General features: G+C 49.4%; 1 protein-coding gene across 2 annotated transcripts; it reads right to left on the reverse strand.

The window, feature by feature from the left end:
* Positions 1–333: 333 nt before the first annotated feature.
* pdrg1 (p53 and DNA-damage regulated 1) lies at positions 334–4,957 on the reverse strand. 2 transcript variants are annotated; one of them, XM_088307922.1, is made up of 5 exons: positions 4,659–4,957; positions 1,105–1,177; positions 956–1,030; positions 762–863; positions 334–596 (listed from the first exon to the last, which is right to left on the reverse strand). In XM_088307922.1, exons 1-5 carry the CDS (start codon positions 4,782–4,784, stop codon positions 514–516), a joined length of 459 nt encoding a protein of 152 aa, XP_088164048.1. In that variant the 5' UTR covers positions 4,785–4,957; the 3' UTR covers positions 334–513. The 2 variants fall into 2 exon arrangements, with proteins under 2 accessions (XP_088164048.1, XP_088164049.1); XM_088307923.1 differs by having other exon boundaries at positions 762–842; positions 4,659–4,943.
* Positions 4,958–13,526: the final 8,569 nt, after the last annotated feature.

Here is a 13,526-nt window from a genome sequence, read left to right on the forward strand (position 1 = left end):
ATGTCCAGACTTTTCCCTCAAAGAAAAATGACAGCTGTAGGAGATCCAAGTAGTTTTAGAATTTGGGTAGTCCTGGTGTTAAAGAAAGGAGCGGTCCCTGTTTTTCATGTGTTGGTTAAGGATGAAGGGCTTGGATTACATCTCAACAATGCACTCCGCTACAGTGTCTACCCCGCACTGTTTGGTGCCTTAAGACAGAACGCAGTACTGCATATAGTCCCTTTACTGACGCCTAGTGCCCCCACTGCCGTACTGTTAATACGAGGACCTTGTGTCTGGCAAATTGCTGCAACATCCACTTTCATGTGTGGAGTGAAATTAATAAGACAACACTTGCTGTTTCCCAGTCTTTATTACATTAATATAGAAAACATTAACCACATCAATGATTTATGATTAAGCAACAATATTGGATCAACAGAAGCGCTGAAAAGTCTAATTACAGAAATCAGTAGGAATTGGGACTACACACATGAAACCGAGATGGTGTAATGGTTTATGTAAGATCTGATGTCAGCGTTTTAATATACTCTTAATAGCTTTCATTTCATCAGTGAACAGTGGTAAAAGGTTGTAGCCGCTCAGCTCGGGCTTTCCTGCAAAAATACAAAAAAATAACACCTTAGTCACACCTAAAAAGATGACTCGTTGCTTTTTTTGTTAATACAAAATTGCCACTTTGTTGTAGGTGCTGTATTTCATAAAGACTAATATGTTGTGGTATATGACGATCAATAAGAAACCGGCTATGCCTTTCTTACCTTGGGTCTCATTTAGATGATTGACATTTGCTTTCAGTAATTTGTGGAGGTGTTTTAGTTCACTGTCCAGCTGTTCCTGGTCTACACATAAGCAAAACAAATCTCGTTCAAAAATGAAAACAAAATTATTTTATATTCAGGACAATCAGGCCTACAGACAATTTGACAACTACAGATGGCGGGAAAGATTTTACCTTTCTGAATCATTTCTCTTGCCTTTGACTTTGCGAATTTCATGAACATATTTCCAAAGCAAACCTTCACCTTTTCTGCAAGTGATGGGAATTAATTAGTCATTGCCATTACATATGGTATGACATTTTTAAATCATGGGATTACTAACCTGAACACATGTCATTCCTCAGTGCATTCAATGCTTCTCTGTTCCCGTTTCTCTTCATGTCCAGGTCAATTATCTTAAAGGCAAACACACATAATGTAACAACAGAAAAGAGCACTGATGTGACAAACAGGATAAGAATAAACATTCTCACTATAACGACTGAATAAAAATATCAACATGGCGGTACGTTTAATTAATGGCTATTAATACAATATGTGGCAGGGGAGAGGGATGTCTGGGCTTCCCTGCTGAAGCTGCTACCTCCGCGATCTGACCCTGGAAAAGCAGCGGATAATGGATGGATGGATGGACGCATTTTAAAACAGCTTGAGCTGTAACAAAGCGCTTAGGTGTACAGTCGACTTAACAGAACTCTGGTGAGAACCGCATTAGGGCAGGGAGCCAGCAGCTATGAACAGAAATGTTGCATTTCAATCAATATGCATCTAGACGTAAAACAATAGCTACATTCGCAATTTAGCAGATGCTCTCAGACCGGAACACGTAAACGGCTGACGTCATCATGTTGATGAGTGTCTATGTCAAACCTATCTTAAATATTTTTAATCGCTTCAATAATATTAGTTTTGAGATCGACAATAATAGGTCTCAAAATTAGATGTTTGAATCAATATAGCTTTGCTAAGGGACAATGGTTTTATGGACATAATATGACTTTTATGTACAAAGAACATGTACATTAGTATAAAATGTAAAACATTTTGGCATCTAAAAAATGCATTTTCATATACACAATTACATATAAATAAAAAATTATACTTGGCAGCAAGTAGTTTTGTAAACTGCCCACTTCACAAAACCTCATTAGTGTCCTTGCATTATTACAATAATAGCTTTTATTGTTTTTAATGGTATCAAGGCATTTTCAGTCATGTTTGTAAACGTCACTGTACATTGTCAAGAAAATCGCAAATCAAATCGAAATGTCTGTCAGTGAAATAGCAATATAATTTTTTTCCTAAAATCGTTCAGTATGTTGAATATACTTATTGCATATAGTGCGATTGATCTGAGTTTTGTAGGGTCCTGCATTTATTAAAAAATAAATGTGTGGGCAGGTTTGGGCAAAAGTCACAGTTAAGTAAATAATTCTGTGAGTGATTTGTCATGTCATAACTAATTAGATATACAGTAAAAAACTCCCATCCGCAGTCCTGTTGCAATGTTCCTCACAGAATATTGAAAATAGGAAAATTAACAAATTGTTAAGGAAGTGAATTTCTGCAGTTTGGCATATTTAGCAAATCTAGTGCTGGTCCAACCAAGTAACAAAAGTTGGATCCGCCCGTTTATAACAGTACAGTACAAAAACAGTCAAGAGCCTTGCTGTGATTTATTTTGCATTTATTTTATTCAAGTGCAAAACATTCTCATGTTTGATGTTGAATTTATGTAACCCCAATGTTTGGAATAAATGAGCCATATATTCTCATACCTACCATTGCTGACTATTGTTATTCGGTTTAATAGTATAACTTGATTAAGTCGCTTCTAACAATTCATACCAAAAAAATGAATTACAGCATGTATCATTTCTGCTGATATCGTATTGGAGGATAAAAATAACTGTAGATGTGTTCAAACCGGGATTATTATCAAATGTGACAAATCTTTAGAGGTAATTATCATTTCAGTCAAGTTACAGCAGCTTTTGAAGTCAAGGCAACACAACTGTTTAAAGTAAATAAAAAATAATATTTTATCTAAATTGCTTTTAATCTATTATACTTAATTTTCAAAATATTGCAATTCCAATGAGCCAGGATTACAACGTGCCAGTGCTCCAACATTGCCAGGACAGCAAGGGCCCTTTATAGCTGGTTACAGCTCTAGTTAGTGATGTAATTACTCATGACTTAGAATGGGAAAATTGTTATTGGTCCTTGGAGAAGGGGGGGGGGGGGTTGCGACCATAATGCTGATTACCAGGAGGCGTTTTTAAACTCAATAGTTTTGTATTGATTTCTCCAAAACAAACTGATAAAATTTAAATTGTAGGGTAATATCATTTTCCTTTGCCTTTAAACAAATACACACATTGAGCTTGCTGTTGAAAATGGACCATTATGGCGCTATGATCCTTTTAACTACTACTTTACTGCTGTTTTCATTTAATTCAAAACAACCAGTGATGTCATGTTTGATGACGCATATCCAACACAGCAGTGCAGATCATTGACATACCACGCATTGTGCTAAGTATTCAATTTTCACACGCTTGTAACCAGTGCTCTCGAACACTATGTGCACTTCTATTAGTCGTGTATTGTATTGTACACTTGATTGACATATGTGGCGTAATACTAAGTGTTGACCAGTGAGAGGCAGCATCATGCCACTGGCCATCCAAACCGACGGAAGTTGTATTGTACTGTATTGTAGTGTCTAAGTGTCTCAACTAAAATATCCATCCAAGTTGCTTATCCTCATGACTGTCGCCTATCCCAGCTGTCTTGGAGCAATAGGCAGGGTACACCCTGAACTGGTTGCCAGCCATTCGCAGGGAACACAAAGACATACACCCACACACACTCACAACCACATCTAGGGTCAATATAGTGTACTTACTTAACCTGCATGTCTCTGGAATGTGGGAGAAAACCGTAGTACCCAGAGAAAGCACGGGGAGAACATGCAAACGGCACACACAAAGTCGGTACTAGATGTGATCAGATTGCAAGATTGTATCGGGTTCCTTCGGTGGCCTGCGTGCAGACTAACAACGTGACACGCTAATAACATATTTCTCAAATATATTTCTTTGCCTCAATGTTTTTCAACCCCTGGCTGTCTTATTTACATGTTCTAATTCACTAAAAACAACAAACTAAAATAGGCAAGCAGGACACCAAAGGATGATCCTCGCAAAAGTAGCAGTAAATGTACTTTATTCATTATTATTATCATTATTATTATTAAGTAACTCGGAACACACAAACACAACAACCAGAGGTGACAAACATGGAGGCAAATAAATAAATCATGACCCGATACATATCCTCTTTTACTGTGCTTTATTTTTTATTTATTGCCTTTCTTTTTGCTGGGGCTATTTTATTTAATAGTGATATCACAATGTATAGAATATAGAAAAAAAATAACAATATAGCATCATGAAATATGATTAATATAATCAACGATGATTGATGGTTTAATTTTTTACCGGAATGTGTTATTGTTATCTTGTTTGCTAAACGATTCAAAAGAGTAAAAAAAAAAAAAAAGTACCCCGATACAATCGTTCAGGCCGATCACAGCTAGTACCTACAACGGAACCGAACTGCTTTCTTGCGCTGTGAGCCTATTGTGCTAAATGCTATTATTTGCTACGAACAAACTAGATCACGTTCACGTCACAATCGCAGGGTGTATTGCTCATCTGAACTAGGTGGACACACGGATTTACGCTCATAGAAATCTTGCAGATTTAACATTTACAACTGTTGGCTCCTCTTAACGTAAACGACATCCATTTAGGCTTATTTACTGTTTGTCGCAATCTTTTTTAAAAGCGTCCATTACAGTACTTTTACCTGTTGTTTTGTTGTCAGGACATCTTCAGCTGTCTCCTCAGCCTCTGTCAAATATTCCACTACGCGTGGAGATTCAGAATCCATGGCAGTTTCCCAATTCTGGATCGACACACACTCGAGGCGCATTCAAAGCCTGTGATAACCCATGTAAAACATGGCAAATCTCATCCGCAAACACGTTAGCACCGTTTTCACAGGCAGTCAAGCCAGCTTCCGCTCGAAAAGACGAAGTCAAAACAGCCGCACCTTATTTCAGTCATACTAGGTATTACGGTAAAAATCGCTGACAAACGGCAAAAAAGGGACCTTCAAAATAAAAGAATCACACGCTACATGGACACGCTTCGGTTTAGAACGATTATATTACATGCGCTCTCTGTCATAACGCATCCAGTCCACTTTAAAGTCACATCGTAGGACGTGCGATGTTTCTATCTATTTTTTTATTATTTTTTTAGAACACGGAAACTTTTAGTTTGTTTCATAAAAGCACCACGCTACAATATGCTCTTCATTGAAGAGACTTCACAGACCGTCTTGCTCACCCCCACGCTAATTCGTCAAACCACCCCCCATTCCCCGACAGGAGAAACGCAAACGTTCTCGGGGGGCATAGGCGGAAGTGACGGGTAGCTGACTCGCCAACGTGGCAAGCATGCAGTTATTTTGTTTAGAATCAAAATGTGCAAATAGAACAGCCAGGGGTAAAAACAAACACAGAGGCAAAGAAATATATTTGAAAAATACGTGTTTAGCGTGACGTCATTAGCAAGCGCGCAGCTTCCGAAGGACCCCGTCCACATCTAGCAACCCGTCCCTATCTAGTACTGACAAAGGCAGCAGAAGCGGCAAAATATGGAGTTATTTCGGCCGTAAAAAGGAATATATAACACACAAAAAACCCTCTGTCCGACCATTTGAATTCTATTTCGAGCCCCTTTACAACCAGTTCAGACTCATTAGTGGGACCCGATGTAAAACATCTACTCAAAAAACAATGACAGACACCTTTATTATAACACCTTATGATAAGCATCAACAAATCACAAATACAATAACTTTTCATGGGATTAAAGTGAAACTCAACGCCTTCACGAAAGAGAGGTTTAAAAAAAATGATCCACATGCTCGACAAAAGTTATAAAATGCCGTGGCACACGTATTTCTATCAAGTGGCCATCCCAGAGCTGTATAATAAACAAAGCAAAGTCTTCCCAAACAGAGCTATTTGAGTCATCTGGTGAAAACTTTTCTAGTTTTAATATCGCAATGGACATCGCAGCCTCCCAAAAATCGCAATGGAATTTTTTTCCAATATATATATATATATATATATATATATATATACATATATATATATATATATATATATATATATAAATATATATATATATATATATATATATATAAAATATATATACAGTGAAACCCCGCTACTTCGCGGTTCACCTTTCGCGGGTCCAGTGCTTCGCGGGTCTAAAAAAAATATTAAAAAATGAAAAACTTTTTTGCCCGGGCATGATCGGGGTTCTCCATTCGCTCCGCTTCGCGGGGGCATTGTAGTTTCGCCAAGCGGCACGACGGGGCGCTGGAGCGGTTAGACAGCCGGCGTGCGCCGAAGAAGAGCTTGGTCGAAGAGGAGAGTGGACGAAGAAGAGCACGTTCCCCCGGGCACGATCGGGGCGACGTTTCACGCGGTTCAGACCGTACCAGAGCTCCGGCCGGCGTGCGTGGCAGTTAAGCCGAAGAGGAGCACCTTCCGCCCGGGCACGAGCGGGGCGACATTTCGCTCCGTTCGGGACCGTACGAGAGCTCCGGAGGAGGCCGGCCGGCGTGCGTGGCAGTTAAGCCGAAGAGGAGCACCTTCCGCCCGGGCTCGAGCGGGGCGACATTTCGCTCCGTTCGGGACCGTACAAGAGCTCCGGAGGAGGCCGGCCGGCGTGCGTGGCAATTACGCCGAAGAGGAGCACCTTCCGCCCGGGCACGAGCGGGGCGAAATGAAACCGAGTTCAACCAAACGGAGACACGCTTCGGGGGAGCAGGTCCGGCGTGCGTGACAATTAAGCCGAAGAGGAGCACCTCTTCCGCCCGGGCACGAGCGGAGCGCGAGGCTGTCAGTTATGAATGAATAAATGAATAAATAAATAGATGAAGAATGCCACCTTTCATTTCACAGGGCACACCGGACGGCGTACCAGCAGGTAAAAGTCGAAGTAATTAAATAAATACAAAAAGAAGTAATTGAATAAATACAAAAATAATGGCTGGGGAATAAAACAATAATAAGTTTTAATAATAATTAGTTTTTTTTTGTTCTAACATGAATTTCACTCTCTCTCTCTCTACCCGTATTCTATATGGTGTACTGTATACAGGGGGGTATACCTTTATAGGTTTTTTTTAAGCATTTTTGAAGGGGCGCCGCTACTTCGCGGTGTCATGATCCGCGTCGGGCATGACAGGTTTTTGTTATTGTTTTTGTGTGCATGCTGTTGTGTTTTTGTTTTGATCAGCTGAGTAGGGGCGTTTCCCCTCAGCACCTCGTCCTCACCAGTCACGCACCTGCTCACCGTTAACGATCACACACCTGATCCCCATCTGCTCCCCTGATTACCGGACTATTTAAGCATCCCATGCCATCAACCCAGTGTCGGGTCATTGTCCCTTGTTGTTCCCTGTTGCTCCGTTACGGACTGTCACGACCACGCTTTGATCTCGTTCATGCTCTTGTTCTCGCCCCCGCTCTTGCTCCCGCTCTTGTCCCTAGTTTTTGTCACCGTCTTTGTTCCTCGTTTGTTTTGTTCTGTTTAGTCACGTTTAGTTCGACTTTGTTATTTTGCACCCTGCCACATTGTTTGTCATTATTTTTGGTCCTTTAATAAATTCCCTTAACTTCACCTTCTCCTGCTTCCTCGCATTTTGGGTCCACCTCCTCCTCGCCGACCGGCGAACCCTGACACGCGGATTTTCATTTTTCGCGGGTGGTCTCGGTCCCCATTAACCGCGATAACCGGGGTTTCACTATATATATATATATATATATATATATATATATATATATAGCGGCACGGTGGCCGACTGGTTAGCACGATGGCCTCACAGTGAGAGACAGCATCGGGCGTGGGTTCAATCCCGGCTCCGGCCATCCTGTGTGGAGTTTGCATGTTCTTCCCGTGCCCGCGTGGGTTTCCTCCGGGTACTCCGGTTTCCTCCCACGTTCCAAAAACATGCATGGCAGGCCGACATTCTAAATTGCCCCTAGGTATGAGTGTGAGCGTGGATGGTTGTTCGTCTCTCTGTGCCCTGCAATTGGCTGGCAACCAGTTGAGGGTGTCCCCTGCCTACTGCCCGAAGAGAGCAGGGATAGGCTCCAGCGCGACCCTAGTGAGGAGAAGCGGTACAGAAGATGGATGGATGGATATATGTATATATATATATATATAATATATATAAAATATATATATATATAAAATATATATATATATATATAATATATATATATATATATATAAAATATATATATATATATATATATATAATATATATATATATATATATATATATATAATAGGTTAATAAAGGATTAAATAATTAAATAGAAAATATGAAATTGGGTAAATAAAAACACATTATGTCGCTGTTTTGCAAGGTAAGGGTAGTTGTGCATAAGAGTTTATCTTGGAGATGGCTCTCGGGAAGAACCTGTTTTTAAGTCTGTTAGTCTTTGTGTCATGACCCGTGTCGGTCAGGTCAGTGTTTTTGTTATTGTTTTTGTCACCTCCCTGCCATGTGCACTTTGTTTATGTTTGTCAGCTGAGTAGGGGTGTTTCCCCTCAGCACTCCGTCTTCACCAGTCACGCACCTGCTCATCGTTACCCATCACACACCTGATCCCCATCTGCTCCCCTGATTACCGGACTATTTAAGCTTCCCATGCCATCAACCCAGTGTCGGATTATTATCCCGCTTGCTCCCTGTTGCTGCCTTACGGACTTTACGACTCTCGCCTTGATCTCGTTCACGAACTTGTTTTTGCTCTCACCCTCGCTCACGTCCCTTTGTACTTCGTCCCAGTTTTTGTTCTCGTCCTCGACCCAGTTTTGTCACGTTAGTTTGCCTTTGTTATTTTGCACCCTGCCACGTTTGTTTGTCCACGCCACGTTGTTTGTCCTCGTCTTGATTAATTTAATAAATTCCCCTTTAAGTTACCCTTATGCCTGGCTTCCCCGCATTCTTGGGTCCACCCCCCTCCTCGCCGACCCGCGAGCATGACAGAATGATCCGACCAACTACGGACCCAGCGGGAATCTCTCGGCGACGTCATCGTCGTCGCCGCTCGGACAACCGCCCTCATCAGCCTGCCGACCAGCCCCGTGACTCGTTTGTTTCTTCCCCCACGTATCACGGTAACGACGACGACTACCCACCTGTCATACCCCCTCACCTTATTATTGATTCTGATTACGAAGACGATTTTGAGCACCAAGCCTTTTCACTCCCTCACGATTCAAGTAAGTCCGGTTACGAGTATGATTTTCAGCACCTTGCCCCTCACATTTTTGTCGATTCAGATCACGAATATGATTTCGAATATATTTCCGCTCTCCTAGACGCTCAGCGCAACGCAGTCTTATTTAGGAACCGTCACCTTCCTCCCCCCCAACCATTTCCGTCACCTTCGTCATTTGCGCTCTTTGAGACCACCTCCCACGTTACCTCGCGTCGTTCACCTCGCCCCAAATCACGAAAGTCACGGTCATGTCGCACTCCTCGTCCCCCATCGGTTTCAGCACCTGGTCACGTCCCCCTTGCGTCTCATAGCTCACGTCCACCAGCACCCATAGTCTCGGTCCCTCATGTCTCCCGTTCCCCTGACTCCCTATGGCGGCAGGCTGATAGGGGTCAGGCCCCCCGTCTTGGCTGCGCCCGGCTCGACTGCTGCGCTCGGCCCGCAGCCGCCTCCACGTCAGCGGCTGCAATCCATGTCGCCTCCAGTTCCTGTGCCTCGTCAGCGGCTGAGCCCCGTTTCGCTTCCGCGTCAGCTGCACAGACCATCCCGCCTCCACATCAGCTGCAGCCTCCGGAGCTGGTCCCTCGCGAGCTACAGCCTCCCGTCCCGGCTCCTCGCCAGCTGCAGCGTCCCGTCCCGGCTCCCCGCCAGCTGCTGAGCCCCGTCCCGGCTCCCCGCCAGCTGCTGAGCCCCGTCCCGGCTCCCCGCCAGCTTCTGAGCCCCGTCCCGGCTCCCCGCCAGCTTCTGAGCCCCGTCCCGGCTCCCCGCCAGCTGCTGAGCCCCGTCCCGGCTCCCCGCCAGCTGCTGAGCCCCGTCCCGGCTCCCCGCCAGCTGCTGAGCCCCGTCCCGGCTCCCCGCCAGCTGCTGAGCCCCGTCCCGGCTCCCCGCCAGCTGCTGAGCCCCGTCCCGGCTCCCCGCCAGCTGCTGAGCCCCGTCCCGGCTCCCCGCCAGCTGCTGAGCCCCGTCCCGGCTCCCCGCCAGCTGCTGAGCCCCGTCCCGGCTCCTCGCCAGTTGCTGAGTCCCGTTCCGGCTCCTCGCCAGTTGCTGAGTCCCGTTCCGGCTCCTCGCCAGTTGCTGAGCCCCGTTCCGGCGCTTCAAGTCCCTGTTCCGGCGGCGCACGTCCCGCGTCCGTCCCAAGTTCACGTTCCGGCGGCGCACGCCCTGCGTCCGCCTCAAGCTCTTGTCCCGGCGGAGCACGCCCTGCGTCCGCCCCAAGTTCACGTTCCGGTGGAGCACGCCCTGCGTCCGCACCAAGTTCACGTTCCGGCGGACCACGCCCTGCGTCCGCCTCAAGTTCTTGTCCCGGCGGAGCACGCCCTGCGTCCGCCCCAAGTTCACGTTCCGGTGGAGCACGCCCTGCGTCCGCCCCAAGTTCACGTCCCGGCGGAGCACGTCCTGCGTCCGCATCAAGCTCACGTCACGGCGGAGCACTTCCTGCGCCCGCCTCAAGTCCATGTTCAGGCGGAGAACTCCCTGCGTCCGTCCCAAGTTCACGTCCCGGCGGAGCACGTCCCGCGTCCGTCCCAAGTTCACGTTCCGGCGGAGCACGCCCTGCGTCCGCCCCAAGTTCACGTTCCGGCGGAGCACGCCCTGCGTCCGCCCCAAGTTCACGTTCCGGCGGAGCACGCCCTGCGTCCGCCTCAAGCTCTTGTCCCGGCGGAGCACACCCTGCGTCCGCCCCAAGTTCACGTTCCGGCGGAGCACGCCCTGCGTCCGCCCCAAGTTCACGTTCAGGCGGAGCACGCCCTGCGTCCGCCCCAAGTTCACGTCCCGGCGGAGCACGTCCTGCGTCCGCCTCAAGCTCACGTCCCGGCGGAGCACTTCCTGCGCCCGCCTCAAGTCCATGTTCAGGCGGAGCACGTCCGGTGTCCGTCTCAAGCTCATGTCCCGGCGGAGCACGTCCTGCGTCCGCCTCAACCTCACGTCACGGCGGAGCACTTCCTGCGCCCGCCTCAAGTCCATGTTCAGGCGGAGAACTCCCTGCGTCCGTCCCAAGTTCACGTCCCGGCGGAGCACGTCCCGCGTCTGTCCCAAGTTCACGTTCCGGCGGAGCACGCCCTGCGTCCGCCCCAAGTTCACGTTCCGGCGGAGCACGCCCTGCGTCCGCCCCAAGTTCACGTTCCGGCGGAGCACGCCCTGCGTCCGCCCTAAGTTCACGTCCCGGCGGAGCACGTCCTGCGTCCGCCTCAAGCTCACGTCCCGGCGGAGCACTTCCTGCGCCCGCCTCAAGTCCATGTTCAGGCGGAGCACGTCCGGCGTAAGTCTCAAGCTCACGTCCCGGCGGAGCACGTCCTGCGTCCGCCTCAAGCTCACGTCACGGCGGAGCACTTCCTGCGCCCGCCTCAAGTCCATGTTCAGGCGGAGAACTCCCTGCGTCCGTCCCAAGTTCACGTCCCGGCGGAGCACGTCCCGCGTCCGTCCCAAGTTCACGTTCCGGCGGAGCACGCCCTGCGTCCGCCCCAAGTTCACGTTCCGGCGGAGCACGCCCTGCGTCCGCCCCAAGTTCACGTTCCGGCGGAGCACGTCCTGCGTCCGCCTCAAGCTCTTGTCCCGGCGGAGCACGCCCTGCGTCCGCCCCAAGTTCACGTTCCGGCGGAGCACGCCCTGCGTCCGCCCCAAGTTCACGTTCCGGCGGAGCACGCCCTGCGTCCGCCCCAAGTTCACGTCCCGGCGGAGCACGTCCTGCGTCCGTCTCAAGCTCATGTCCCGGCGGAGCACGCCCTGTGTCCGCCTCAAGTCCACGACCCGACGGCGCACGCCCTGCGCCCGTCCCAAGTTCCTGCCTCGGCGGTGGACGACGACACGCCGCCGTTTCTCGCCTCTTCCTCGGCGGTGTTCGACGACCCGCCGCCGCTCCAAGTCACTGTCTCGGCGGCGCCCGATGAGCCGCCGCCGCTTCTCGTCTCTGCCTCGGCGGCGTTCGACGACCCGCCGTCGCTCCCGGTTCCTGCCTCGGCGGTGGACGATGCCCAGCCGCCACCTGCCGTCTCTGCATCAGCGGCGCCCGAGGAAACGCTGCCGCTCCACGTTCCTGACTCGGCGTGGTTTGACGACTAGCTGCCGCTCCGCGTTCCTGTCTCGGCGGGGTTCGACGACCAGCCGCCGCTCCGCGTTCCTGACTCGGCGGGGTTCGACGACCAGCCGCCGCTCCGCGTTCCTGACTCGGCGAGGTTCGACGACCAGCCGCCGCTCCGCGTTCCTGTCTCGGCGGGGTTCGACGACCAGCCGGCGCTCCACGTTCCTGACTCGGTGGGGTTCGACGACCAGCCACCGCTCCACGTTCCTGACTCGGCGGGGCTCGACGACCAGCCTCCGTTCCACATCCCTGACTCGGCGACACTCGACGACCAGCCGCCGCTCCACGTCCCTGTCTCGGCGACGCTCGACGACCAGCCGCCGCTCCACGTCCCTGTCTCGGCGGGGTACGACGACCATCCGCCGCTCCACGTTCCTGTCCCGGGTGCGCCCGGACGTCCGCCTGAATGGCCACGGGTGGACTCATGGATCTGGCCTCCCGGACGTCCGCCCGAATGGCCTCGACGGGACTCGCTGGTCTGGCCTCCCGGACATCCGCCAGACCGGTCTCGCTCGCGGTCCCTGGTTCCGCCTCCCGGACGTCCGCCCGAATGGCCACGACCGGACTCGCGGGTCTGGCCTCCCGGACATCCGCCAGACCGGTCTCGAACTCGGGTGGTGGTCCCACCTCCCGACCCCTTCCGCCCACCCTCGTTTTTGGACTCTGTTTTCGTTTCTCGGCCTTGTTTGGGACGTCTGGAATCCGTCCCTTGAGGGGGGGGTACTGTCATGACCCGTGTCGGACAGGTCAGTGTTTTTGTTATTGTTTTCTTCACCTCCCTGCCATGTGCACTTTGTTTATGTTTGTCAGCTGAGTAGGGGCGTTTCCCCTCAGCACTCCGTCTTCACCAGTCACGCACCTGCTCATCGTTACCCATCACACACCTGATCCCCATCTGCTCCCCTGATTACCGGACTATTTAAGCTTCCCATGCCATCAACCCAGTGTCGGATCATTATCCCGCTTGCTCCCTGTTGCTGCCTTACGGACTTCACGACTCTCGCCTTGATCTCGTTCACGTACTTGTTTTTGCTCTCACCCTCGCTCACGTCCCTTTGTACTTCGTCCCAGTTTTTGTTCTCGTCCTCGACCCAGTTTTGTCACGTTAGTTTGCCTTTGTTATTTTGCACCCTGCCACGTTTGTTTGTCCACGCCACGTTGTTTGTCCTCGTCTTGATTAATTTAATAAATTCCCCTTTAAGTTACCCTTATGCCTGGCTTCCCCGCATTCTTGGGTCCACCCCCCTCCTCGCCGTCCGGCGAGCATGACACTTTGTTTTGA

This window comes from Idiotropiscis lumnitzeri, chromosome 11 (assembly GCF_059441095.1).
Source record: "Idiotropiscis lumnitzeri isolate Australia: NSW breed Sydney's pygmy pipehorse chromosome 11, RoL_Ilum_1.0, whole genome shotgun sequence".
Taxonomy (NCBI): domain Eukaryota; kingdom Metazoa; phylum Chordata; class Actinopteri; order Syngnathiformes; family Syngnathidae; genus Idiotropiscis; species Idiotropiscis lumnitzeri.